Below are 27,872 nucleotides of genomic sequence, written 5' to 3' on the forward strand. Positions count from 1 at the left end.
AATATTACTTTAAATTACTTTCTAGGATCAATTGTCTTTAAATACAAAAATGCTGATTAACAATTATATGCAAAGGTTTTAAGTGCCTGCTACTACAGTTAAAAAAAGAGGGCTCTAACATTTTACCTGCAATTGTTCCTCCAGCATAGCTGTTGCACTTTCCCCACTGCTTTCATCAACAATGACGACCATGTGCGTTAGGGAGTTTACCTTCACCTGTTCTGTCTCTAGGTCACTCTGCAGGCTCTAGAAGAACAAATCAGAGGTTACCAACTTTGAATACATTTGCTAATCTGCTATATTTTGGCCACAGTGACTAACACAACTGCTGTGGCAAAGTACTTCAGATTCAACAGTTAAGCACAGATTTTACCACTGGGAATCACTGCACAGTTTAAATAAATGTAAGCAAAAGACTGCTAGAAATGAACCCAAAACCATTCTGTTAAAATGTTGGAAAACATGAAGGAGTGCTTTAAACTCTATGCACCATACTTGACTAGGAGAATCATATGACAACTGCATTGACTTTCTATATGTCTACTGTTATAGGTAAGAGAGCTTAAGTGTTCCTATAAAAAGCTATGATTGTTAATAAGCAAGTATCATAGGGCACGCCAAACAGGGAAAAATCACTAAGAACATTCGTCTTTTAATAGTTGACAATATAATAATAAGTATCAACAGTGGTATAATTGATCATGATGTTCAAAGACAATAGTCGAAAACCGCAGAAAGCAGTTCTGATTAGTTTGAAATAATCTGTAGATTTAAATATTCATACAACTTCTAGAAGAACAGATTCCATGGTTAAAGCCTACCTCCGAAATATCTCTGCAAGATCAATATGCCTTTACAGTACTGTAAATATCACTTTTCATCCCAGAATATCCTAAGCTACTCCGTGAACAACACGCCTCAAACTCCCCAGACTTTGAAGACAGAGGAATGAATGCAAATGTGGGGCAGGAAATTACACAGACTAAAAATACTCTGGAGTTCTTGCCCTGTGAGGTATGTCCCCATGCTGGGGAGAAGGTCAAACCTCAGCACTGAATACAAAAACCGAAGCTGCAACCATGACAAGTATCAAAAGGCCATCTTTCTCCTCCAAAAAAACACTGCAGGCTAGGAAGGCTGGACTTCCATCCGTAAACTTAATCGAGAGACAAACCACTTCCAAAATGTTGTGCACACCAGAGAGCAGTGTCTATGCACCCCCTTAGGATGCAATCCCTGTAAAAGCAGGGACTGGAATCAGTGACTTGGGAGGCCCTTCCTGAGAGTTTTAACTCCCGCACTATTTTAATCTGCAAGCCTCAAGCATGCTTTCGTAATGCCTGCCAGTCATTAAAGGCAAGTTTGTCCACAGTACGTTTCATACTGTCCCTCACACCAAAAATTTACCTGGAGAGGCCTCATTTGCTGCACGAAGTGAGGGTAACACAATTTCCCCCACAGGTTTCGCTACCCGCATGTAGCGAATATAACAGTTTCTGCTATAGTCATCAGTGCTCAAGTGTCCAGTTAAGAAAGCACTTCCAGAAACTTCCAATTCCTTTCTACCCCATCATCATCCTTTTCCAAACATCAAATGCAGCCCCTCAGCATACAGCCATATATGACTTCTGACACCATCAAGTTTCTCAGCTAAGGAACCCACCAACATACACATCTTCCAAATACTTCTTCCATACGTATTACATAGCAGACAAAAAGATTTACTTTATGTTCTTCCAGCTGTTTTTGAAGAGACTCCAAATCTTCCGCTAAGAGCTGGGATTCCATCTTCTGAATGCGTTCTTCTGTGACCGTCAGCCAGTCGGACAGCTGCTGCAACTGCTGCTTCTGGAGCTCCATCAGCATGTCATGAAGGCTGCAGGGGGAAACACAGGCAGAGTTATTTCAGAAACAGTTTTCCCAAGGAAAGAGACTAAGTTCTAGTTCCTATAGGAAAGAAGCAAGGCCATTCATAAACCAGTTAGCTATCATCAAATAAAATTTTCACTGTTAATCTAAGGAACACTTACGTATCTGTTTCTTTCTCAACAAAAAAAGTTAGTGCATTATGCAACTTATATTAGGGATTGTTTCTTGCAACAGGGATTTGCCGCTAACAGAGCCTCCACTGAGAGTTGCAACAAAATGCAGTTTCTCTGTTGATGTGCAGCTCTTAGCTTGATAACCCACAGGCAGGAAAAAAATCTTCTAAGTGCTTTTTAGTTGTGTAAACACACATAGCTATCCATGTCTACCGTATGCTTTATTGAGGAACTTAAACTACTGGAACAATATTAAAAACACATTTATGTAACTACTGTATGTAGATACTATATATCTAGTCTGGCACATTTACATAACGTAACAGTCACAAAATACTTTTATATAAGAATCAAAAAAACCACCCCAGTTATATTCATTTCTTTTGTTTCACCTTGGAAAGTATGAAGAAGATGGATTTAATGTCACAAACTGAAGAGTTAATTCTGAAAAAAATATCACAAATGGATGCAAACCGACTCTTCTGAGATGCAGTAAGCACCAGAGGTCAGTCCTGCAGCTCTAGGAGAGATTGTGTGGCATGACTCACCGGGACTGCCTGTCCATGCTCTCCACCCTGAGCTCCTCCCAGCGGGAGTTCAGCAGCAGCATTTGCTCCTGGATCTCAAACTCCTCTTCAGGTGACAGATTTCCCTGGGCTACCAGTTGGTTTCCAGCCTGCAGAACACTGCCCACGCTGCTCTGGTGCGCAGTCAGTTCCATCATAAAACCCTGGAAACGGTACAACCAGCGACATCACCATGACCTGCAAGCTCCTACAGGAGTTTATCAATTTGTGAATGTCCTAATAAATTGTCATGTTTAAAACAGTGCTGCAGAATGAGCTGGCACCATCAAACACACAAGTATGGCAGACCTGTTCCTCTCTATGATAGAAGATTCTCCATGAGCTACAAAAATTCTGGAGCCAGTAAAATAGAGCTAATGGGGGAAAAAAGCTGACCACCTCAAAGAAAAAGCTGTTTATAAGACGACAGCCTTTGAACAAATGCACCAAGAAAATAAAATAGAAACTTACCTATGGCCAACATAAAACAAGATCTGAAATGTATCATAGGAAAGCAAATAGAATCCTATGAGTTAATAACATTAAAAATTCACATATTTAGTATAAATCCAGAACACCTCTTCCTTTGGTTCATGGCTTTAAAACTACAGCACAAGGAAAAAAACTTCTTCATGTTGATCAGCCTTCAGATTTAAAATTCAATTGTATACTACTCAATTAAGCTGACACAGGAGAAAACTAAAACATCTAACATGACACTTGAAACTTTAGCAACATTAGAACATTTGTTCAGACTTGGAACAGAAGCAAAACACACCACTTTGGAAGGAACACCACTTTGGAAGCAACACCACATGTTTCTGAAATAAACTATGCTAATCGTGACAGGGAGACCACTGAATTAAATTGAAACGATTATCAATTTCAGCATTGCCCTCATTTAACAGCAAGTGACATAAGGCTGACCAGGCTTTTTAATAGTTGGCAGCAGAGAAGCACGAATCAGCCTGGATCAGACTGTCTTTGTATTATAGACACCAGTGAGCCAGCCACCAAAAGCTGATTAAAAAAAATACATTAAAGTTTCAAAGCATGTTCCACTGTAAGTTCTCCTAAAAAGATCTATTCCACCTTCAAGAAGCTATTATTTGTCAACAAAAAAAAAAAAACCACCACACAAAACCACTGAAAAACCCACATCACATTCAGTTAGAGATGCTTTTAATTTAGAAAAAGCAAGACAAAAGAAACAGAATGGCAGGTTTGGGGTAAGGACTAGGAAATAGAAGTTCTGCAGCTCACACACACATGAAAAAACAGTAAGTGAATTTTCAAGAGAAGCTTACTTCATGGGTGGAAAATTGCTCTTTGACCTCCTCAACATCACCAGATATTTCCTCCTGTTCCCGAAATGCATCCTCAGCTGACAACAACCATGTAAGAACTTCTTCCAGAGCAACTTGGTAGCTATCCAAGTCCATATCCACCTCTGTCACCGTGCTGGGAGTCTCTGCTCTAGAACTGCCCTGCTCCTCTTCAAGTGCTACAACCTAGGCAGCCAAGAGAAAAAAGTGATGTCTTAGAAGTGCACAGAAAATGCTGTCCCAAATGATACTGAAAATAGAACAACTAAGATCCCTTTTAATCCTTCATAAAATGTTAAAAGTAATCGTCGGGTACATTTTAATGAGAAGGGCCACAGTCACCACTAATGAACTTTCATTTTAAAATAAAGAACCTGGATAGAAAAGACAACTTTAATCTTGCTCATTTAACAGTGGATCTCACACCCAATCAAAAACCCATCACTACCACCACCACCACAAGTCCTGCAGCAAACTCAGTTAAAGATTTTGGGCCACCCTCTCCTGCTTGCCAAGATAAATGAGAAAGAGAAGCAAAAGCAGCATAACACAACTTTATACCTCACACAGCATTTTGTACATGACTCAGAAAAGAAAAAGGAAGATAGAACAACTGAAGTCAATCACAAAGAAGATGCTATGATTTTGCATATTTTCCCAATTGTGATGCCCAAGATAGAAGGCATGTTCCACAGATAACTGACAAGCCTGAAGATCAGCTAAAATTACAACTCAGGAAAAGCCAGGCAGACTTTGATGACAAACACCTGCTGCATGTTGAACTCTCCATCCTCACATTCCTGCTTGTATCTCCTTGGAAGGGTCTCCACCTCCCGGATGTCTTCCATAGTGACTTGCTTAGGAAGGACTTCAAACAAAGAGGTTAAATACATAATAATAGACTTTTTGTCTGGAAGCTGTACAGCAACATCTGCATCAAAAAGATAAAATATGGGGAAAAATAAATGAAGAAGCTGCTTTTCTAAATCATTACTTAGAATACAGGTAAGACTTTACATGTAGTGTAAATCACAGGTTCTCCTGTTAAGTAGCCTTTAGTAAGCTTTAAGTTAAAAGGCCAGGTTTGACATATGTTGAAAGCAGTATGAAGGAGAAAAAATTAAAAAAATAAGTTTTCTACATTTGGAAGTGAATTCACATTGAAAGGCATGATCTTTTTGAAGCAAGAGCCCAAACCTGAAGTTACTAAGGAATAAAAACTGTTTGGGGAAAATTATTCTGGAGCATCTCCCAAGCAGAAATGCAGCTCAGGGACAGTACCCTGCATAAACAAACATTTCCACTTAGGCTCTATCCCCACTCCCAGCACTGGTCAGTTCGTTTTCTTACTTTACATATGGAAAAGAGTTTCAGCGACTCAGGTTCGCTTATGTCTCAGTTTACGAGTGCCACCCATTCAGTTAACACTTTTTTTTTTTTTTTTTTAAGAAGGTAGTGCTTGAATCTATAAAGTTTGAGAGCTTGTCTTACAAAAATGAATCTTCGGAGGCTCACTTCAAAGCAGAGCAACAGCTCAGGATTTTAAAAAGGAGCCATAAAAGTTTCCTGGTAAGCATTCCTACACAGTAAGTTCTCACAGCGCTGGCAGCTACTGCTACTCAGTGTATATATAAAGAAAAAAAGATCATGAGCTATCCCATTCTACATAATGTTCTACTTCATCTGAAAAGCACAGACCCTTGCGGTATAACTCCTACCTAAAATTAAAAAAAAAAAACAGGGTACCAACTTCACCTTCTGTATACCATCTCTGAATGGTAAGTCAATCTGAACCTTAACATTCAAGAAGCCAAAACATACGCACACAGACATACCCTTACCCTAGAAATTACATTCTTTTAAACCCAAATTTAAGGTCTTGAAACAAAATACCACTGCACAAAACTGCTGAAATTTGTATTCATAGTAAATGACAATAGAAGAAATTTCTTTCAAGAGAGCTCGAAAAAGCCTCTAGTCAAGTAAAATAACTATATCCCACCTTCAGGATCCAACAGTTTCTCAATTCCCAAGTGGTTCTTGGCTATGCTGAAAGCATGTTCCAGTCTCTCAACTGGGGACATCTTTGTAATTTTATCCCAGCTGAAAAGCTCAGGTCTAAAAGTAAAGACGAAACAGGAAAGCAAGCAGTAAATTTTACCTCAAGAAAAAGTTCCATACATGCAGAATATGAAGTTAGGTAGCTACCTTCATATCCATAAGTAATATAAACATACACATACATACAAAATATAAATGTAAGTGCATATACACAAATGCATAAATACAAATACGTGCTTTCTTTTTATTAGTGAGACTCTGGCAATCACAAATCTATTAACTGACCACACGTCCACAGCAACATCCACCTTCTATTCTATGTATTCTATACATATACTCATTGACTGCAACAGGAGATTAAATACTACTAACAAGAAAATATATAAACTCTGTGTTTAAAATTTATTCCAGAACCAGTTTTCTTCAACTGTTTCCTTCACAGCATTACTGTTACTACATGCTTTCTGTGTCAGGCTCTGCTGGGTAATCAAAAGTCACTCTGTACCTGGAGAGCCTCATTCCAAACTTGTGATGTGGCTCAGTGACCACCCCAGACCATCACAGCCAGGAGCAGCAGCGGTCTCCACCCCTGCTCACTCACCCTGCCCCATGGTCTTTTTCCCCCCCATTAAAAAAAAAAACCTACAAAAAAACACCCCATCACAAGTACTCATGAGAGTCACAATGCGAATCAGACCAAGGAGCTGATAGATTTACAGTGCCAGCTTTAACCAAACCAAATCTCCAGTCCAGCTGTGCACCCAAAACATACTGGCAGGTCTCAAGGGGAAAGAGCAGAGCACAGAGCAGGAAGCGGGGTCAGCAAACAGGGCCCCCTCCTAGTTGTACCTACACCAAGAGGGCATGATCAGCCTAATGCTGCAGCAGCACAGCTGTAAGACTACAGAGCAATTAAAATACTTGCCATTCCCCTGTAATAGTGGCTTCTCACTAAAACACTGCTATTGATTCTGTGCTTTACAGAACTTGGGGAGGAAGAGATGGGCTTGCCTTTAATTCTTTTAATACTTAATTCAGTTGTAAATTGACCTGAGAGTATCCTTTTAACATCTGCCCAGTCATTACACTTTGTGAAACAGGAAGGCCAGAGGGGTCCGAGAAGCAAAAAGCCAGAGGAAGGTGGGGTGAGCGGGGAAGAGAGATATACAAAGATCCTGACAGAAGCTAGTGGAATGTTGCACCTCCACGCAAGAAGCAACAAGGATAACAACACAGATTCACACAAAGTTTTAACAGAGACTCTTACTTTGAAAAACACATTGCAGTAAGTATACTGTATGTGCATTACCTGCACACTGCCATGATAACACAAATTCTAATAAGATGCAATCTAGGTATTTACCTATGAGCAAGAAAATTGTACCAAAGAGCAGAATTCAATTCAAAGAGGAACTAAGCTAATATTAGGAAATGAAAGAGACCAGCACAGTAAAATCTTAAATGTCCTATTACCTCATACAATTTTATTAAGTACTGCAAGTGTTAAAAAGATACTAGATATTATAGCCAAGAGGTAGCACTGCTAACAATTGTTGATAGATACATAAAGTGACAAGCAAGCTAATAAACCTCTTAATGGGATCCACAAAGATTCTCCTATATTAAGTGCCATATTAAGCTAAATTAAAAAAGCAATATTGAAAATACCCCTTAGGCAGGGAAGCACTACTGTCTGGGTAAGCTAAATTGCTTTGTTGTCCTACTACTTCTGCAACTTTCCCCAATCCCTTTGTTCCTTGCAACTGCCTTTTAAAGCTTCTCTTTCAAAGCCGACCTAAACTTAAACCCAGCTCAAGATTTCTTAGAAGGGTGGGGAAAATGGTGCTTCCCTGGCTAAAGGACTGGTGTCCAGGGACAGCAGAGCTGAATTCTGACGCACTGGCAGCTGCCAGGCTGCCAGGCTCCCAGGAAGAGGGAATAAAAGGCTCAGAGATCAGCAGAGCCAGGTAACTGAGAAATTTTAGGAAGCCAGAGGAAAGCAGTTAAAGTTTTCAGCAGGGGCTTTTGCTACTTAACAGTGCTCTGAAAGGGGCAGAGCTCACAGACTTCAGATCCTGCAAAGCCCTAGCACACAATCACAATGCGTAAGGACAACAACCTGAAGGCAATTTTGCTACCTCTCTCCTTCTGCTTCCCTCAGGTCACCTAGGTCTCACTTGTGTTCAAAGCTGGCACTCTCTCCATCACAAAGCTTCACTCGTTCAGCAGCAGAGCCACACCACTACAGGCAATTACGCTGGTATGAAAACCACCGGTACGGCTCACACCGTCCAGAGAAGGGACTCGGTAATTCTTCTGATAAACTCCAGAGACCTTTGCTAGTATTGCTCTGCCTTTGCAGAACAGTCCTTCCAAACCTTCAGGAGTCCTCAGTGTGGTGCAGGTGCTCCCCATGCATCCACGTAGGCTGAACACAAGCTAGCTCTGGTCTACAAGGCACATAGGTGTGTCAGGGCAGACCCATCCTGAAGCCAGCGAGCCTGTGACAGACCCTGTGATTTCAGTCACCACAGGCCAAATGGGCACTTAAGAGCAGAGAACAGCAGGTTCAAAGTGAACGTACGCTTTTGTGAACACTTTATATCTGCTGGGTATAAATATTCTGGGTGTTTGTAAAGAACTGCCATGACAGATAGCTGGTGGCCAGGAGGTCTGGATAAATTCTAGATATTATCATACCATTACCATGTTAAAATGGTTATTTATGGTTAAGAACAGTCAGCCCTTGCAAAGCAATTAAAGTACGCTGGATTAGAATGGATTGCCCAGAAGCAGATCTCAAAGAAAATTTTAAAAAAAAAAAAGAACTGGTATGTAAGTTTCATAGGAGTCTGTAATGATGATTTCTTTAGACTACCAAAGTGTTCTCCAAAAATCAGAAAGAACACAAAAGATCTGTGCAAAGAAGCTTTAACAGCATTCCTTATAAAGTATAATGAACAAACTAATGAATACACTACAGATACCTGAAGTATTCTATTACCCTTTGATTCTTCTGCTCAACAGTTCTGCCAGAAGAACCGCATACATTCTCTTTCAAGCAACGTACATTCAAAAACTAAGGAAAGCTACAGAGCCTTTCTTATTCCTTCTTTTTGAAGCTTCTGTATCTTCCTACTAAAATGATATGGCAAACTCTGACTGAAGGAATGTTTCGCTCTGCAGAGGAGGGAGGGCAGGAGGAAGGAAGTACAGGGGAAGGAGGTGGTCGTCCCCCCCTGCAGAGACCCATTCAGCATATTCGCTCTATAATGCATACTAAGCAGGATGTAAATCCTCTTCAATTAGCAAGTGTGCATGCATGTGCAGGAACTGAGAGTTACACTGCTGCCTTGGCTCCATCCTTTGCAAGGCTCTGGCAATGTCCCTCCACTGTTATTGTTACCACAACAACAACAAAAAAAAAAACCCCAAACAATGAATCACTGAAACAGGCTAGAAGCTGTGAAATGCTCAAGCATGAAGACATGGCAAAAAAGCTGCTTACTTCACTAGGTCTAAGATAAGCTGTTTGCTACTTACTTGTGTCTGTGGATGACAGCATTAAAGGCGAGTCCATCTGCCCAGCTTGTGGTGAAGTTCAGAACGTTGACCTGACTGTAAGGTCTCGTGGACTGCCGAACCCAGCTCAGCAAGATCTTCTCACTGTTGGTCTGCTGCAAATCTGACATGATGTTCTTCATGACGTCCTTCACCTGCAAGACAGCAGCAACTACACCTTACAGACATGTTCTCCACTTTTCCTACTTACAAAACCTTTGAACGAAGCTATTTCACAAATCGTGAAAGGGTCTTTCCCATGAAAAACTGTGAATCGAACTAAGTCCTCACATGAAATTTGGGAATAGGAGTCTTCAGGCCATCTTTGCACTCTAGTGTTTACAAGAATCAGTAATGCTTCGTTTAATAATGGCACATTACTCTTACGTTACAATCCTCCCCCTCTCCTTAGTGCTGCCTACACTAGATGTTGGGTATAGTATTTGTCACTGCCTTGTGCTGCAGTTCCACCAGTAAGCAAACCCCAAAAATACAGCTTGCACAGGTTTTCTGCAAGAGGATACCTGCTCAGCCAACAAAAGTGGTTTGCTGTTTGGGTACTATGCGTAAGCATCTGCCAAAGTCCCACCAAGTGAATTCAATGATCCTCCCAGGTACCTGGATAAACCAGGAGCAATTCAATCTATGAGACTGAGAAACAAACCTACAGAGCAGCATATAAGATGCAAGCCCAACACAGCTACCTAGATAGTAAAAAAACACCTGCTAACAGAAGAGCATAAAAGCCTTGAGGAAGGAATATAAATACAAAGCTCTAGCCTGAAAAGACTCTCTGCAATTAACACCAGCAGGAACTAAACTGAGAGACTGAGTACAACTGAGCACATAAGAGAATACGTGTTGCAGGAGGCAGCCAATAGACAGAGCTCAGAAACCAAACACTGGCCTGCCTTTATTTACCAGCCCAAAATAGAAGCAGTATTTTCCGCCACCAAAATCCTGGGAAGGTTTGTGAGAATCCCAGCAGATTGATGCACGCAATTCCTGGAAAGGAAGAGATCTCGCAGCAGCCTCTCACCTGCCAGTGCAAGATAATACTCCACAGCAGCCCCAGCGTCAGCTTGTGATTTCCATCAACGATGTCAGTTCCTCCAATATTCACCAACTCCACCTGGAGAGGTCGGATCAACTCTATATTAAACACTGTTATCACAGCTTCAAGTCGCAACCCCACCCCATATTCCTGGCTGTCCAGCCACATATTATCAAGTGCTCTGAAATAAAAAGTCGTTAGAAAGAGAGAACCAGAGATGACAGAGTACTATCTGAATTTGTCATGACAACTGCTTAAATAACATGACAAAAGATGGCACCAAACAAGATACTCCCCTGGAAGAGTTTTATCCTTCTCTTCTAATAAACAGACGCATACCAGCAGTTAAAACTGACCAATACAAATGCAAATATGAAGGATCTAATATAAAAAAAAAGTTAAGCTGTCCTGCTCCTAGGCACACTCCGAGATATTACAGAACCATGAAAACTCTGTAATTAAGAATACGTTTGTCCTTTGCAGGAACCAGCATCCATATGGGACAAGTTTATACAAGGAGACCAAAAGCTCAAGAGAAAAAAAAAAATTTCAAGTTTCCTATATGCATAGGACCCTATATAGACTTGGTGATGGTCTAACTGAGATCATTAAAAAGATAAAAAACACAGAAAGAGAGACAAGGAGATTATTTTAGTAAGCAAGAGGGCAGGAGTGGCTACCCACCCCTGCATCAAGTATTCAGCCCTCAGAAGAAGCAAAGCTTAGAGCACACTACCAGATACTCACTCGGTGCTACTTTAGAGTCTGAACTGAATTGGGGCATCAAGTTTCCATTCAGTCAACACAGAGAAAGTGGCACAAGCTCTGAACCACCTTTTGGAGGGAACCAACAGCAGCACACTGCATTAGTCACCACTGCGCCTATGGAAATTGGGCTAGGAACAGCTGCCTGTGGCAGAGGAGAGAAGTACCTCCCTGGTTCTATGTACACATATACCAGATGCTGCAACACACTCCCACACAGGAGAGACTGTGGGGCTTCATTCTTGTAAATAACCTGAGCGAGGAGCATCCCTGCAGCCCCAGGGGCAAGCGGCACAGTGCATTTCACCTCAATGGGGAAGCTTTTTTCTCTCTTTCTCACCCTTGCTCCACACCTCCCAGCTTACACTAACTCTGAGAACTGTATCTGGGCATTGCTTGGGATCAGAACTGGTCATAGAGACAAAACCTGCACCAAGGAGCTGGCTAGCAATTAGACAATACGGACAATCACAGTAACGGAGCCCATGCTCTGGCTCTCAGTGGACGTAGCCTACAATGACAGAATAGACAAGAACAAAGTTTCATTTTGTTCTAGAGGATATTGCTGATATATAAGAATATAATGGTATTCCATGAATATTTTTCCTTTTATCACACAATCACGAATAGCTTCAATTCTGCAAAATGTACTTGTAGCCTCATCGCTTTCAGATATCATCTTGATAATTTTCAGTTCCCCATAGGTCTCTTGGTTAGGAGAATCAAATCAAAACTGTTGCAAGATTAACATGGAACCTCAAATTACACTTCAAAGTACTAAGGAAGCTTGTGGATTTGTGGATTGTCCTCTCCCAATTTTGACAGCAGCTGGAAGAGAATCTTACAGCAATACTCTTTGCAAATACCAGGCATATATTTTAAGATAACTGTAAATTAAACAGGCAAAAACAGGCCAAAAGAATCACCAGTGAGGATCATTAAACAACGCACTGGAAAGCACTCTAGAACACAAAGAGCAGAAAGCAAGACTAAAGATCAAGGGCACAAAAATAAAACAATTACATTGCAAGAGCTTTTTTCACCTGTAATAGAAGAAAAACACTCCTGAGAATGGGTAACAAAAAACCCACTTCACATTTTTTAATTACACGTCAACAACAACAATAACAATAATAATAATGCATTCCTCTTGCTATCTACACCATACATAAAAGAAAATACTCCACGTGTCCATTTTTGTATTTTAATGATTCTGGACTAAAACAATGCTTTGCAGGATGCAGCCAGCAATCCACTAGGACAGTGAGTGGACTACTGAGACTTAAGCAAAGATAATCAATAAAAGAAAGCTGACAGTAGACAGCCAGTACTACTGACAGTAGACTGATATTGGCTATATGGAATGATTTCCAGTTGATTTTTTTAATTATTATTTTTTAAAACTTGGTCCACAAATCAAAAAAGTTGAAATTCATTACTTAGAACCATTCTGCTCATCAGATGGATGAGGTTCACAGGATCACTTGAACATCTACACCCTAGGCTTGTTTGATCCTTGCAATATATATTAAACACTTTCATAAATTATTTCACAAGTTATGAATATGGTATAGCCCACAAACTCTCAGGCAACAGAACGCAACTGCTCCTCAGTGGATGCTTTTTCCCTTCATCTTAACACACACACACTTTCTAATGAAGTTAAGCAGTAGGTATAAATCATGTATGTGACCTTAACAACCTTCAGCTAACACCATCTGTTTACTTCTGGAAACCCAGATCCTGCCAGCTTAAGGAAGAACTAATTAATTATTGTAATTCGATATTGTTTCATTTATTATCTTCATAAAATAAATCAATTCCAAGCTGGAAAGACTCATTACTTACCCTTAGAAAAAAGTTAATCAATATTTACAGTACCTCAAAAAAGAAAAAACCAAACAACCCACCACTAACTTTGGCTACTTCCTAGAAATATGACACTAGTCCACCAACACGGAGGGGAAATTGCAGTATTATACAGCTTGTTCGTATCACTCTTCAATCAGCAGTTTATATAAATATGTCAGTGCCTTTTTGCATTAGATGTATTTTATTGCCAGAATATTCTTAAGTTATTTTAGTGCCCTGACATTCGCAAATAGAAATTCTAATTATAAAGAGTACGCTTATCAGGAATTGTTCTTCAGGGGAAAAATAAAATCACTTCGCTACAGCACTACTAGCTTCCAGGCAGTAAAAACAAAAACAAAATAAAACAAACAGTTATTGATCTCATTTTTCTTAAAGAAGGATTGGGGTTACCAAAGCTCCAAGTTAGAAACACTCAGTACAGATTTGACACAGAGCTGACGGGTGTCAATGGAAAGATCCTCCTGGATTTTGAGAGCAGGACACAAAACAGACACAAAACCTGTCATACCCTTACAGATTTTTGCACAAGTTATGCATCATCACTGGAAATTAGTTTTTTGTCCTGCCAGGTTCATGAGCTATGCGTAGCAGAGCTTCAAGTCACTTTTGTTTTGGGAGCTGAACACATCTCAACAAAACACAGTTTAGTTAATATCATTAAGTGAGCATTTTAAGATTTCACAAAGTTGCCAGACACTGAAATTCTACCTCAGAAAAGGAAAACTGATAACAGTTTACCCATCTCACTGAATTCTCATTTTAGGTACCAAAAGTCTTTATTCTCTGTACTTTGAACTCATTTACACACAGGAATAAATTAAAGAGTCTATCAAAAAAGTTGTGGAAAAACATGCTCACGTTGTTCTGATGTAAGACTTGCAGTACTCGGTTGACATTATTTAAGGCATGTACTCGTGTAGAACCTCGTTCTTTAGGCTGAAAATAGAAAGTTACAATCTGTTCACATGGGAATTAACTTGACAGACCAAACAAAAGAAATGATATAGCAAACAACAGGAAATTTGTCTTAATTTTCTCCAGATTTTAAATTTTTTTTTCTTTAAAGTAGGAACAAAAACCGAACAAGATCATTCACAACCATTTCAAAATAAAAACTGATCAGAACGTTATTCCTCAATTCAAGACACAGGACAAGCCTTGGATTCAAAATGTGTTTCGGTAAATCCAGAATTTTTATTCCCAGCATCTGCAGAATTATAAACTGGCAATACAACAGCAAAGTGGGAGTTCCCGGGGAAAATCTGAGGGTTTTGAACATTTGCCAGAGTGGTTGAAATTTTTTGGCTCCCAAGAGGGAACAAGCAGCAATTTGTTTTTCTGGCACTGAAAGCCTGCTAAATCTTTGCATACTGGGAAGAAGTTATGCTTCCTGACTTTCCTTTCCTTTTAATATCAGGGAGAAAAAAAACCACTGCAACTCTTGACAATACCTGCCACTCTCTTTGCTTTTAATCACCGCAATTTAACTCCTGTGGCAGAACGTGACCGTACTGCAAGAGCATGGAGCTGAACTTGGAACACGGTAATCAACAGAATTAGAAAACAGAAAACTCCTGTTGTCTTCAGTATACTTCAAATCAGACCACAAATCATTGGAAGTACTAGTGAAATGTATCTGTTTAAAAAACAAGGCAAGCTTGCAAGGTGAAATTTTAAATGGCCAAAGGTTCCCCATAAGGTCAATAAACAAATTTGAAATTTATTATAAACAGTGAAATCAAGAATTTAATCCCAAGTGATGGCACAGGTTTCACCATGCGTCACGTATCTTTCTGAAGAGGCATCAATATTAGCAGGGGAAGAGTTTTCAGCCACACACACACTTTCCCAAACGAGACTTGAGTAGTTTTCAGCCCTTTCCCATCTGTACATCACAAAGGATTTTCCAATGAAGATGCAGTTTTTTGCATTGCCTACTAGCTGTTGTCTTTTTTTCCTTCTTTTTTCTTTAAGGGATCTTTCATGAGCTTATTAGAAAAAGTCCACAGGTATCCCGCTAAAGGCTGCTTTTCCAGACCATCCAGAAGCAGACCTTTAAGAGATCTCTATTGAAAATATACACTATGTGAATAACATCACTGGTTTTACGTGCTTTGCTAAACAGTATGTTAACCCTCAAGAGAGGGTTACACAGCTAACTTCAGCCTGACCCTATGTCCCATGAGTGGAGTTCATGGGAATTTCACTGGAACTGTAAAGAGCAAGTACACACTACAAGCAAAATAGGTTTTTAAATAAATTAAAATAAAAAACATCACATGCTACAGTTTGGGTTTTGAGTGTTTTGTTTATTTGTTGTTTGTTTTTAATAAATGGGAATACGACTCATACACATTTCTCTTACCAGAGGTTTTCCCGTCAGACCCTCCAAAAGGTCCAAAAGCTTCCTTCCATCTTTCAGATCTGTGAACATGTCCTTAACTGGGGCCTTCCCACTCTGCAGAAGAAACAAAAGCAGTAATAAGAACAGTGTTGAAGCAGAACCTCCCTGAAAAAGTTACTTTTTCCTTTTTATCTTTCACTTCATTCTTATTTGGTACTGAATGTAGTAAATAAAAGCTAGGGGACTGTGACAATAATCAGGAAGGCACCCTCCTTCAGTGTTTTTTTTCTCCCCATCTCTATGGTTCTGTGCATCAGCAGCCTAGTACTGAGAAACCAAATCAGCGCATCCTGGCTCACATTAGGGTAGATGTGTTAACACGCAAAGATGGCAAAGAAAAAAACTTGGCAAATTTGAGGAGTCATTTGAGAAAGAATGCTTTGGTCTGCCTGCATCTAAAGGAGGAAAGAAACTGGGGCTTTTCAGAAAGAAGCTATTGGGACAAATTCTCTCAGATTTAAAAACAGACAAAATAAAAAAGGACTTGGAATTGAGCCCTGTGTAAGGAGCTGCCACTCTTCTACACAGATTAGTAGATCACAAGGTGTAATATATATTGAGACAAATTAATCATTTTCTTTACCTTGGAAAAAGCAGCAAAATGTGAAACTCAGAGCTACTCTAAATCATACATTTCTAATATTCATTTTCTTTGAGGGTGGAGAGACACTGTGCAAGAATGGTGGGAGGTGACAGCAGAATCATGTTAACCTTTTCCATGCTCCCTTTTAATCTTATTTCTTCTTGGACTTTAAGAAAGTTAACGTGGGAAAGTGTTACAAGGCAGGGGAGAAGACGCAGGCAGCCAGCAACTAAGTAAGTGCATTTGCTTTGTAATATTCATCTGCTGGCTGCCAGGAGATCAATTAAGCTACTGCTTTCAGTGTCCCTTTGAAGTGCCAATTTGAGAAGAAAAATATTTTCTAAAAAGTACCTAAAACTCCAATATCGCCTTTTTCTATCACCTTGGCTTTATAGCATTGCTCTTCAGAAAGAAGGCTGTCAAAGGCCCATCTTACATGACGTGAATTAGCTGACATAGATCTCCTCTACCTTCACTTACCTCCTCCTGCCCGACAGCTGCTAGTAATTGCCAAATGCTGGCTAACAAATCAGAAAGAGAGCACTGAACTGCCCACTGAACCCCATTTTCCAGCAAATATCTGGTTTTCCCCAAAATTCATAAGGGTTTTTCTTAAATGTCCACTTCAATTAGATTTCATACTACTAAAGCTATTCACAAGAAATCGGAGCTGAATAGCTGCAGAGCCATATTTTAATCTCCTGTACAGAAACATACCTAAATGTAACTCATAGTATCAACCAGCTAAACAGTGGTGAGAATGATCGTATAACTAAGTTCACTTCTTAAAATACACAGATGCTAGCCCCGGTGTCTGATATTAAATTAGTTTTGCAATGAATTTTTCTAGTAAATTTATTCTCCAATTACTTTTACAAGTCATGCTTAAAAATGTGTATATACACATGTTGACACATAACTTAGGTAAAGGGTGTAGAAAGCTATGTAGCTGTCAGACCAATACCAAATAGGAGTATATGTGAAATATCAGCGTTTGATAACATTCCGCCATTACATATTGCCACTTCCTGAGCTCAACTATACCCTTGCTAGCACAGCAAGAGACAAGGCTTTCCTCCTAGCGCATGCACTTCTCACAGATGATTCAGATGCTTTGCTGCCGTGTAGCAACTTAACCAAACCTTTAAAGCATGCTGGAGCAGGAGAACAGGAATACCTAAGAGTAGCTGCAGGGAAGCCTCTTGTACAGTTTATGTTGTGTAACGGGAGGAGATGATCCACAGTGCAATTACCCCAGATGCCAGCAAAATTTGGCTTAAATTTGGTTTGCATCGCCACACAGAAGATACTAAAAGTAGGTTGGTAAGGGCACGAGGAAATTATTCATGTGTCCAGAAGAGCAGACAGAAGGAGCTAACAGAGGTCTCACTGGATGCAATACGACTCAGATGCTTGTTGTGAAAGCAAATACCTGTTAGCCAGTGAAGTGTGGGGTCTCACAAGAGTGGAGTAGAGGGGGAGAATAACCTCCCTCAACCTGCTGGCCACACTTCTTTTTATGCAGCCAGGATACAGCTGGCTTTCTGGGCTGCAAGCGCACACTGTCATCTCATGTCCAATTTTTCATCCACCAATATCCCCAAGTCCTTCTCCGCAGGGCTGCTCTCAATCCCTTCATCCCCCCCCCAGTCTGTACTGATATTGGGGATTGCCCTGATGCAGGTGCAGGACCTTGTACTTGGCCTTGTTGAACTTCATGAGGTTCACATGGGCCCACTCCTCAAGCCTGTCAAGGTCTTTCTGGATGGCATCCTTTCCCTCTTAGAATCATAGAATCATTAAGGTTGGAAAAGACCTCTAAGATCATCGAGTCCAATCATTAACCCAACACCACCAGGCCCACTAAACCATGTCCCTAAGTGCCACATCTACACATCTTTTAAATACCTCCAGGGATGGGGACTCAACCACTGCCCTGGGAAGCCTGTTCCAATGTTTAACCACTCTTTCAGTAAGAAATTTTTCCTCATGGCCAATCTAAACCTCCCCTGGCACAATCAACTTGCGAATCAACTGCACCGCTCAACATGGTGTCATCTGCAAACTTGCTGAGGGCACACTCAAACCCACTGCATGTCACTAATGAAGATATTGAACACTACGGGTCATAATACAGACCCCTGAGGGACACCACTTGTTACTGACCTCCATTTGGACATTGAGCAGTTGACTGCAACTCTTTGGATGCAGCCATCCAGCCAATTCCTTATCCATCTAACAGTCCATTCATCAAACGCGTATCTCTCCAATTTAGTGACAAGGATGTTGTGGGAGACAGTGTCAAAGGCCTTACAGAAGTAAGGCCTTTATAATTGTATAACTAATTATAATTATAATTAATTATAATTATACAATTAAAACAATGCACACATGTATAACAGACTGAGAACACCAAAACTGAGAATCCTGTAGCTATATATCTTCAATAAATTTGTTGCCTTAGGTCCAGAAGTTAAAAAAAAGAAGGATCTGGATCTTCTGAAAAAGCAGAAAGATGCCTCATTTAATACAGTGCAACAAGGGTGTCAAGAGCATACAGGCTTCTCTCTTTGTTTCCCATCCCCTCATTTCACATGCATGAAAGCAAGCTGAATGACTTCCTGCTTTCAGTCATTCATTTCAACAGGTCATGGTACATACCAGCCCTACGCAATGCACCCTGCTGTCATGGTGGAAATAATTCAGATTCACTTTCTCAGGAGAATGGTTTTTCCATTTCACTGGCCATCAGAGCACCACGTCTTGCTGTCAGTTTAAAGAGTCAGCAGAAGAGTATTAAATTATTTCTGCAAATCTAAGCTACTCCTTCCTGGTTTATTAAAGTATCCACTATCCTCAAAACAGAGACACAGCAACATGCAAAGCCTCTGTATTTAGTGAAGTCTAGCAAAACGCTCTCTATGGGAAGGAAGTTAGTTCACAAGAAGCACTTCTACAAGTGCAGGGTGACTGAAGTTGGCTAAGAAAGGGCTGCAGCACACACCCCGCCAAGCCCATCGCCACCTCCACTGCAGCACACCTGACAGGAAGGCTGGAAACCTGCTCCTCCAGCTTCCCACACCCACCTGAGGGACACGCAAGTACCTGGTGGCAACGGCCACCCAGGCAGCTCCAGCTGTCCCATCAGGGCACAGAGCCAGCCCACAGCACTGCTGTCGCAACAGGAGCGGAGACTGTGCATGCTGCACCCTCCTCTGCTCACACTGCCTCTTCCCACTTGTGCATTTTCCACACACCGAGACACATATTTCCACACAGGATCTGCTGTCTGAGCCACATGGTCTGCAATCGAGAACACCACTGCTCTGTCCTCCAGTGCACAGCGCTGCTAGATCCTGCCTGGCTTTCCTGGGATGCAGTTGGATAGCAACCTGCTGTGCTTCAGAAAGTCTTCTACTTCCCTTCTTCAGAAAGAACTGCTACGTATCCCAACTTCTGACAGCTGTATGACTCGTAAAGTTTAAGCTTAGAAAGGATCCAGAAAATAGTTTTATAAAATGGCAGCCTAAGGGATGGTCCCCTATGTCCATTTCCCAAGAGAAGACAAGGAATAGCTGTAGGGCAATGCTGGCAGGACAGCTATGCATGCCTTCCTATGCCAGGCACGGGCCAGTCCAGTGCCAGGCCAGGCTGCTGCCATCACCACTATCTCCTTGTGAGAAAACAGATGTAGAGCCCCATCTCTTTGCACATAGGACTCACCACTGAACCTACTGGGGGAGGCTGCTGTGACAGCGCAGAGGCAATCTGGGAGCCACAACACAACCACTAAGGCTGGACCTGTGCTTCTAGTCAGGGAGCCTAATCTAAACCCGCAGGGCCAGGAGCACTCCAAGCCCTGGCTCTGACCCACCACAGGGCACAGGACAGGCCCCGTGCAGACAGCACTGCCCCAAGCCACACTGGGGTGGAGCAGGTGGCCCTGGGACCAGCTCTGTGCTGGGGCAGACTGGCAGGCTGCAGCAAGAGCTAGGGTTCTGGGGGAGGGCAGAAGTCCTCTCCCACCCTAGAGGGTAAGGCATGGGGCTCTGCAGATTGCTCCCCCCCCCCACCATCCCTGCCCACACCCATACTACTCACTCCTAACCTCCAGAAAGCAATCCTGCCTTCTGAAAAAGTCTGTATGCACAGATAGATATATATACACACACAAATAACTATACATATCTGCAGTATATAAAAAGCATATATCTCTGTAGAGTCCTGCCTGATATGCAGTATGTTAAGCCAATCTAAATTTCTCCTTTTCGGAACCGACAATATTTTACTCACTTTCTACATACTTAAAGACTGCAATTCAGCCTCGGCCAGCATCCCGTATGGAGAAGCAGTCCACCACTGAGCATAATGGATCAAGAAATTTAAGTATTTGCCTTATAAGAGTGACAGTGACAAACCACACTGAGCCCTTCAGCAAGGGCAAATTGCTAGTCACGGTTGCGTTGGTAAGTACTTAGGGAGCAGCCTACATTGTGCTAAGCACTGTACAAATATGAGGCAGATAATGGGTCCTTTCTCAAAGACAAAATAGGGTTCAGTTTACACTACAAAGATAGTATAAAGGACAGGCAGGGACACAGTGCATACCAGGAGAACTGTGCCGGTTCAGGGTGTAAAACATTCACGTCCCCCTCGCTGAACACTTTTATCAGTTAACAGAAGGTAGTTTTTCTCAGCTTTGCTTAAAAGCACTGGCAGAAACGTCTTTCCCTCAGCCTGCCCAAGAGGGCTTTGCCAGCAGAGCTGTACACACAGAGTTGCTGTAGTAGAGACAAGGGCTTGATAGGACAGACGAAAGAAGGTAATTAACAGACTTAACTTAGAAAGAGGCCACATTGGTTCCCCAATGCTTTAAACTGGCACTGACAGCAGGAAAGCAGCTGATTCATTGAAACAGACTTAAGGGAAAGAGGAAGAGGGAAAAGGGAAAGGAAGGCAGAGCAAGAGAAAGCAAAGTAAGAGAAATAAAAGCTGGAGACAGCACGTAATCTGAGGCCAGGCCTGCCTGTGCTCTTATAAACTTTGCACGGTGGCACATTTGTTATCCACCACGGGACTCATGCATAAGGATCAGAACCAGATCCACCCCATATACATTTATTCCAACGAACATTTTGGTGCCAGCCTTTGTGCTAACACGAGGCCGGGGGGAGACAAAGAAAGAACTTTCGCTAGTTATCCACAGCAGAAAACACTTTTTCTGCTGATTCATCTCTCATGGGGCAGCAGCAGTTTCTGAATGATCTTTGAGCTGGATACCAGATGCTAGCCATACGTGGCAAGAGCAGTCACTATGGGCATCGGCTCTGCCTGTTCCAGCGAGACACGAGCACCACTTGGGAAGGAGAGCCCACGCACAGTGATCTCCTCGCAGCAGCAGCAGCAGCAGCAGCCCTCACATGCCCATTGGCCGTCTTTCAGCCCCTCTACCTGGATCAGGTTTAAAAGGGTGACTCACACTTCCTCGTGTGCACTTAGGATTACTTGCAAAGAAGCATCATCCAGGCCAGCCAATATGACTGTGCAGAAATCATTCCTTCTCTTTGCCAGAAAGTTTTCCCAGGAAATAGAGGAAGATATAAACAAAATCCGGACCAGATTTTTTAAGAGTCATCCAATGCTATTGACAGTAGAAAGACAAGCCATCAATATTTACAGTTCATTCTACTGAAGCCACACACAGCTGCAAGGCAGCAATCTTCCTTGAATATATATTTTACAGTAGAACATTTTTAACTGTACCCTTGTTACTAATGGGGAACTGCATCAAATTGAGCCAAGTTATAGAGAATTAAAGGGAGTAAGACAAAGCCTCATCTTTTTTTAAACACAAGCTATTATTTATCATTTTATCACAACTATTTATGCTCTTTGTATATTGTTCTTGAACATGAAATTATATGCAAAGTTAACCATTAAAGAAGTTTTAATGTCTATCTAGTAGTTTAACTAGAAACATGCAGTTTTCTCTTATGTCACCATAGTTACCTGCAGCAGAGGATTTACATGTTCTTTAAATCAATAATTATTGAAGGTACATTATTACACCTAACTCTTTTCCAATAAATGAATGCCAAAGATATTTGAGAGTTAGAGATAAGCCACCTCTATTTCACATCCTCCTCAGTGATACTGATTCAGACCTCCAAGTGACGACATTAAAACCAGGATGAAAGGTCCTCTCAGTTTCACAGTAATGCATGCTGGCTGTCACCAGAGAAGTAACACATATTGTAAAAGCATACATATGACCTTCACCAGCCACTAAGGGAATCCAGCAGACGAGTTCTGGTGGCTCAGAGCAGTGCTGGGAAAAGCCCTAGTTGCCGTTTAGATCATCTGCCACCTCAGAAACACCAAAACACCCTGAAAGGATATAGGAAGCAGTACATCTTGATTTTTCCATCAGATTCTTCTGATCTTCCAGTGTCACTTATATGAAGGTCAGAGTTGTTTTTTGTTAATTATTTTTAACCAACAGATGACTATTTTTAACATCTAATAAGATGCTCAGTAAATAGGTCAAAATAGTAGTAGAGCTGCAAGGACCCCTTTCCCCTTTTTCTTGAGAAGGGGGAAATATTGAACAGGTCGAGCGCTTAAACTAGAACATGAACTATTCGTAATGTTCAAGTACATTCCTAGGGAACTCATGGTAACCACCTACTTTGAGTTTAAACTCGATTACAAACAACACAAGCAAGAATTACACTTTATCATGACCAATACAGAGTAAGAAACATGTCAAGTGCTGCTACATCATAAGGCAAGTACATGGGAACTCAATGTGGGAAACAATTCAGAAAGCAAAAAGGTCATTGCAAAAAGTAAACAACTATGTCAACAAATAATCTTGCCAATTTCTAATTTAAGACCATAGCCATTGTTTACAGAAGTATTTTTATTAAAACATGATACTTTTTTTCCATTCTCCTTCCACTGACACGCAGGAGTTATAGGACAGCATACATAACTACTAGCTGTACTGAGACAAATGTATTTTAGTGGAGTATGCTTTGCTCTATGCTGAATATGCCTGAGTAGTTGTGGCATCTCTACGCAACACTAGTACCAAAACGATGACTTCAAATACCAAGTAATAAATAAATAAATAAATAAATAAAGTTACAATCACAGGAGGAAAACACCTTACAGACCGAATTATATATCACTACTGGTGCTTAAAAATAAAATAGTTACAAGCAACTTGTAACTCATCACTGAGATATGCTGGAAAGTTTGATTCTACTAGACGACAGACATGAGTTTAAGTAGCAGCAAAGCTGAAAACCTAAAGATAACTCAATCCACAGAACACCTGAAATACTTGATTGACAACATGATAGAAGGAGGGAAAACATAAAAGCAAATATTAGACATAGCAAGGCAGCAAAACAAACACAAGGCATCAGCAACTCTGTGGGTCTTTTTTTCTCCCCAGTACATCTATGAATGCATTTACATAAGCTTACATTATTATATGTTTAATGTAACAGTACTAACCTCAGCTTGCAATTAAGCCTCATTATGTATCATTACCAGTAGGGGCAGTTGGGACCATACGTCTTATCACTGTCAGTTATTTCTCCTGTAAGACTGGAAGGTTATCCTTCCTCCCCATCCCCCCCCCCCCCCCATTTTTTAAGCCAGCTAACTTCAGATTGTAACTTGGTTCCTTAAAAAAAAAAAATCCTGCTGACCAGATTGACTATTGTTCTCATCAATGATTAGCAGGTAAAGGGACAGATTTGCTTCAGTGCCTCTACCAGGTTCAGCTCTAGTGCCTGAGAAGGTCACACAAACACTCCAACAACTGGGATGATAACCAAGACCATGAATCAGGGTCAAACTCTATCCCAAAGCCCAGAGTATTAACCAAAATCAGCAGTAATTACAGTCCATATTACTACACCAAGCTTTGAAGTCCAGTAAGGGAGATGCTGCCAGCACCCTGTTCTTAGAGCAGAAAACAGCAGCAGTTGAGAGGAGGGCAGAAAACTGGCAATTCTCACGCTGTAGCTAAATCTGGCAGAGATCGTGAAATGCTTTGTATTATTGCTTTTATGCTATAAATTAGTCAACCTTACCATATCTCACAACCTATTAGAGAAAAGATTTGTTTTCCTGCATCTTGGTTTATTCACATCCTATTTGACCTCTTCTCAGAAGGAGGGACTAAGTAATCCAGTTAAGAAAAAAAGTAAGACTAAAAATTGAATTTTTCAAGGCCAGTTCATACAAACGCTAATTCTTTTCCACCCAGGTTGTTCCTCAGGTTAAGGCCAAATTTTTTATAAGCTTTGGCTATCTTTGAGTGAGTTATGTCTTACAGTTTAATTCAGCAGCGGAAAACAGCAGGAGCAATTAGACTGGAGGATACTTTACCAGTAGTCAAGTATTTCCTTGCTTGCGCCACAAAAACTGGAAAAAGGACAATAACAGACCATTTCAGGTGATGTCTCCTTGGACAGATAAAATTGCCTAATCAATCTTTTTGATCTCTCTTCTTGCATGACTAATACCTTAAACTCCATAATTCTCCTTCCCAAAAAAAAATCCCTGCTGAATTGTCTTTGGCCTCAGGTATCTCAGGTCATGTGAAATTAATTATCTTGAATAGGTATGCTTTCGTCTTTAAAAAGATTTATCACATTTTCTAAGAGTCAGCAGTGGAGCAGCAAAGCGTCTTCAGAAGTATGGGGTCTGACATTTACTATTATGGTAAAACAACCCTTAGAAGAAAGGAGAAAATTAAGGAGCAAAAATGGTGGAAAAGATCTATACAGCACACCACCCAGAAAGTTAGATAAGACTTTGCAGTTAGCAAATGAATTAATGCCTGGTATAATAGGGGAGGGACTGTTTTAATTTTAAGATGCATATAAAGCCATCACATCACAAAGCACTCCAAGTACAGCTCACCAGTTTACCTACTGCCCTGTCTTCTCTCATCCTTACTTTATTTGGTGTCCTTCCAGGGGAAGGGACCCATCAGAGCCCAGGAGAGGAAATGCACAGGAGCCCCAGCACCAAGTATTTGCCCTCTCGCAGGCTAACCTGGAGCTCAGCCCTGGAGAACACAGTCTGCTCCCAAGCTGCACCTCAGCCTCTTCTTTGCTCTTTAACCCTAAACTGAAATGCGTTTTGGAAGACCACAGAGCAGGAGAGAGCTTAAGATGCTGTAAAAGTATGGGAGGTCTGGCTTTACCCACACTGGCAGGTCCTAGCTCCAAGCCCTGCCAGCGCTGCAGCTGCTGGTCAATGCAGATGGTCAGGGCACCAGCACGCGACCTGGAAGATCAGGATCACAGAAATACATGCAACAAGAATGCTGCAAATGCAGAAATAAGACATACAGTCTTCTGTATATAAGAAGAATGAAATTGAGAGCTTGGATTGGAAAGAGATGGGAGTACATGACAAAAAGGGAAGGGAGGCACAGCTCTCAGGCATACGAGGGTTTTGAAAGCAGCTCCCAACACCTTGGAACAATGCCCCCAGCTGGCTCCCATTCAACAGCCATCCATACCCAAGACTTATGACCTGGGGGCAGGGGGAGGGAAGTCCAGTGTCCTTTTCACTGAATACCACAAGCATCTCTGGCATTTTATGTTCTTTTTGCAGAGCACAGCCTTCCGAGCAATAAAGTGTTTCTGCCATCCCTGTGGGAAAACTTATCAAATGTAATGAAAATACGATTCTTTGTGGAAAAGGAAGAGTCTCAGTTTGCCCATGCTGGATCTGTGAATTTCCTCTAGAGTGACAGCACTAAGCTCTGACAGGCTGTGACAGATCTGACTCCATGGGTCTAAATTAAGAGTTAGGGCATCATGTTTCTTGTGCTGACTCTGGGTCCTACCTGCCAATTTCAGGAATAGCGGAAGAGGAGAGTAACCAATCTGAAAACAAACTTGGAAAAGGAGTGCCTTGGAAAATGGGAACACGAAAGCCAGCAAAGACTGACTCCTGCAAGGAGACAAAGAGCGGGCAAGGCTAGGACTGCTTAGACAAAGAGAGATGCAAAAATAGGACTAACCACACGAGTGTCAAATCCTGTGAAGAGATGTAGACAGGAAGAAGAGGAAAGGAAGGACAGACAGAGCAGGTCTGGAGCTTTAACAAGAAAAACTGGGTCTTGCTGGGTAAGCAACTAAGTGACAAAGACAGAAGTGGGAATGAAATAAGCAGGGCAATCAAAACTCCAGATTTGCTGGGCAGGCAAACTTTCTGACATGAGAGGGTGTAATAGTAAGTGGTGGGGGGCAGGGAACAGGGTCAGAAACTAGGAGTAAAGAAAGTAAGGAAACCAGGGCAGAAAAACTGTACTTGCAGAGTCTAAAGTGGGACACAAGACTCCTGAATCCCTCAACATGCTTATCGAGCTGTCTAGAAACCTTCTAAAGTTGTGAGTGTGAGTATCTAGCCACTATGCTATGTAATTATCAGCTGAAGTGTCAGAGGTCTGTATGATGGATCTAAAAGTCCCAGGCCTGCTGATATGCCATGCAAATAGATACGGACTGAAACTATTTATTAGTTTGGAAAAGTCAAAACTAAGGTTGATTGCAAAAATCTTTGTTCACTCCCCTTTTACCTATGCGTAACAAATAACGTATGGTTAATGCAGCAGTAAGTTATCCTACGGACCTGAATTTAAACTCTACTTTTAGCCAAGAGTTCGCCTGTAACTAATCAGAATCATTTAAACCAGAATTTTACAGGTAATCACTGTGTACCAGATTAAGAGACCTCCCTAGGTCATTAAGCCCAGCCCTTGCTAACACAGGCATCATCTTCTTGAAGTCCCTCCTCTATGCTGATCAAGCTCCATCTGAAAACCTACTAGGTATTTTAGATGGTTTGCTTGAGTTTGCAGAAGAGATGAACCCTCTGAGCTCTGTCATAAGACTCAACAAGAGCTCTGGTTTATATGAAGATATTACAGAAATGTCAAACCCTCCGGGATAATCTAACCAAAGTCTCAGACTGGGCACTCAAAATTAGTAGCTACTTCCGATATTTACCTTTATTTGTAGTGGCTGTAAACACAGAAGACAGTACTCTTGCATTGCAGAAAGGTGTTCTGAAAATATATCCATTAATACTTGCAAACTGGTAAGTATTAATGATAAAAAGGATAGAAAACAATTTTACAGTGTTTGAAGAGCATTCATTAACTATCCATACAACCAGATGCCTTAATTGGTGGGCTATACCACAGGGAAACAGCTAAACCTGACTTTTGAAATTAGACTGGACAGAGGAATGGAAAAACATACAATAAGGAAAAACATCACATGGCTTAATATAAAGAAACACTGAAATGCTCTGTATCAATATTTATTTGAATGCAAACTTCCCTATTTGTTAAAGTTTGGTAAACTAGACTATTTATCTAACAATTTTTATTCCCTTTAATTTTAACAAAATATCCTTACTACACAACCATCATAGGCTTGTGAGTTGTAGTGCGTATGGCTCTGCTAAGGTAAAGATTTCTACAGCAAGCACTGAGGCTTTTGGCTGAGTACATTTATTGACCTTAAGACTCAATCCACTTTAAATGTGCTTGTGCCATCATTTCAAAAAAATACGTGCAAATAAGATGCATTTTG

The 27,872-nt window shown here is 41.1% G+C and overlaps 1 protein-coding gene across 2 annotated transcripts in view; it reads right to left on the reverse strand.

The window, feature by feature from the left end:
* UTRN (utrophin) overlaps positions 1–27,872 on the reverse strand; it is a 418,084-nt gene that overhangs the window by 319,303 nt on the left and 70,909 nt on the right. For both annotated transcript variants that reach the window (XM_076333919.1, XM_076333918.1), the window contains 10 exons: positions 15,615–15,707; positions 14,108–14,185; positions 10,595–10,687; positions 9,538–9,710; positions 5,936–6,051; positions 4,701–4,864; positions 3,916–4,119; positions 2,591–2,772; positions 1,726–1,876; positions 127–246 (listed from right to left, as the gene is read on the reverse strand). In XM_076333919.1, the coding sequence (XP_076190034.1) occupies positions 127–246; positions 1,726–1,876; positions 2,591–2,772; positions 3,916–4,119; positions 4,701–4,864; positions 5,936–6,051; positions 9,538–9,710; positions 10,595–10,687; positions 14,108–14,185; positions 15,615–15,707 (1,374 nt within the window). The remainder of the gene's footprint in view (positions 1–126; positions 247–1,725; positions 1,877–2,590; positions 2,773–3,915; positions 4,120–4,700; positions 4,865–5,935; positions 6,052–9,537; positions 9,711–10,594; positions 10,688–14,107; positions 14,186–15,614; positions 15,708–27,872) is intronic.

This window comes from Aptenodytes patagonicus, chromosome 3 (assembly GCF_965638725.1).
Source record: "Aptenodytes patagonicus chromosome 3, bAptPat1.pri.cur, whole genome shotgun sequence".
NCBI lineage: Eukaryota > Metazoa > Chordata > Aves > Sphenisciformes > Spheniscidae > Aptenodytes > Aptenodytes patagonicus.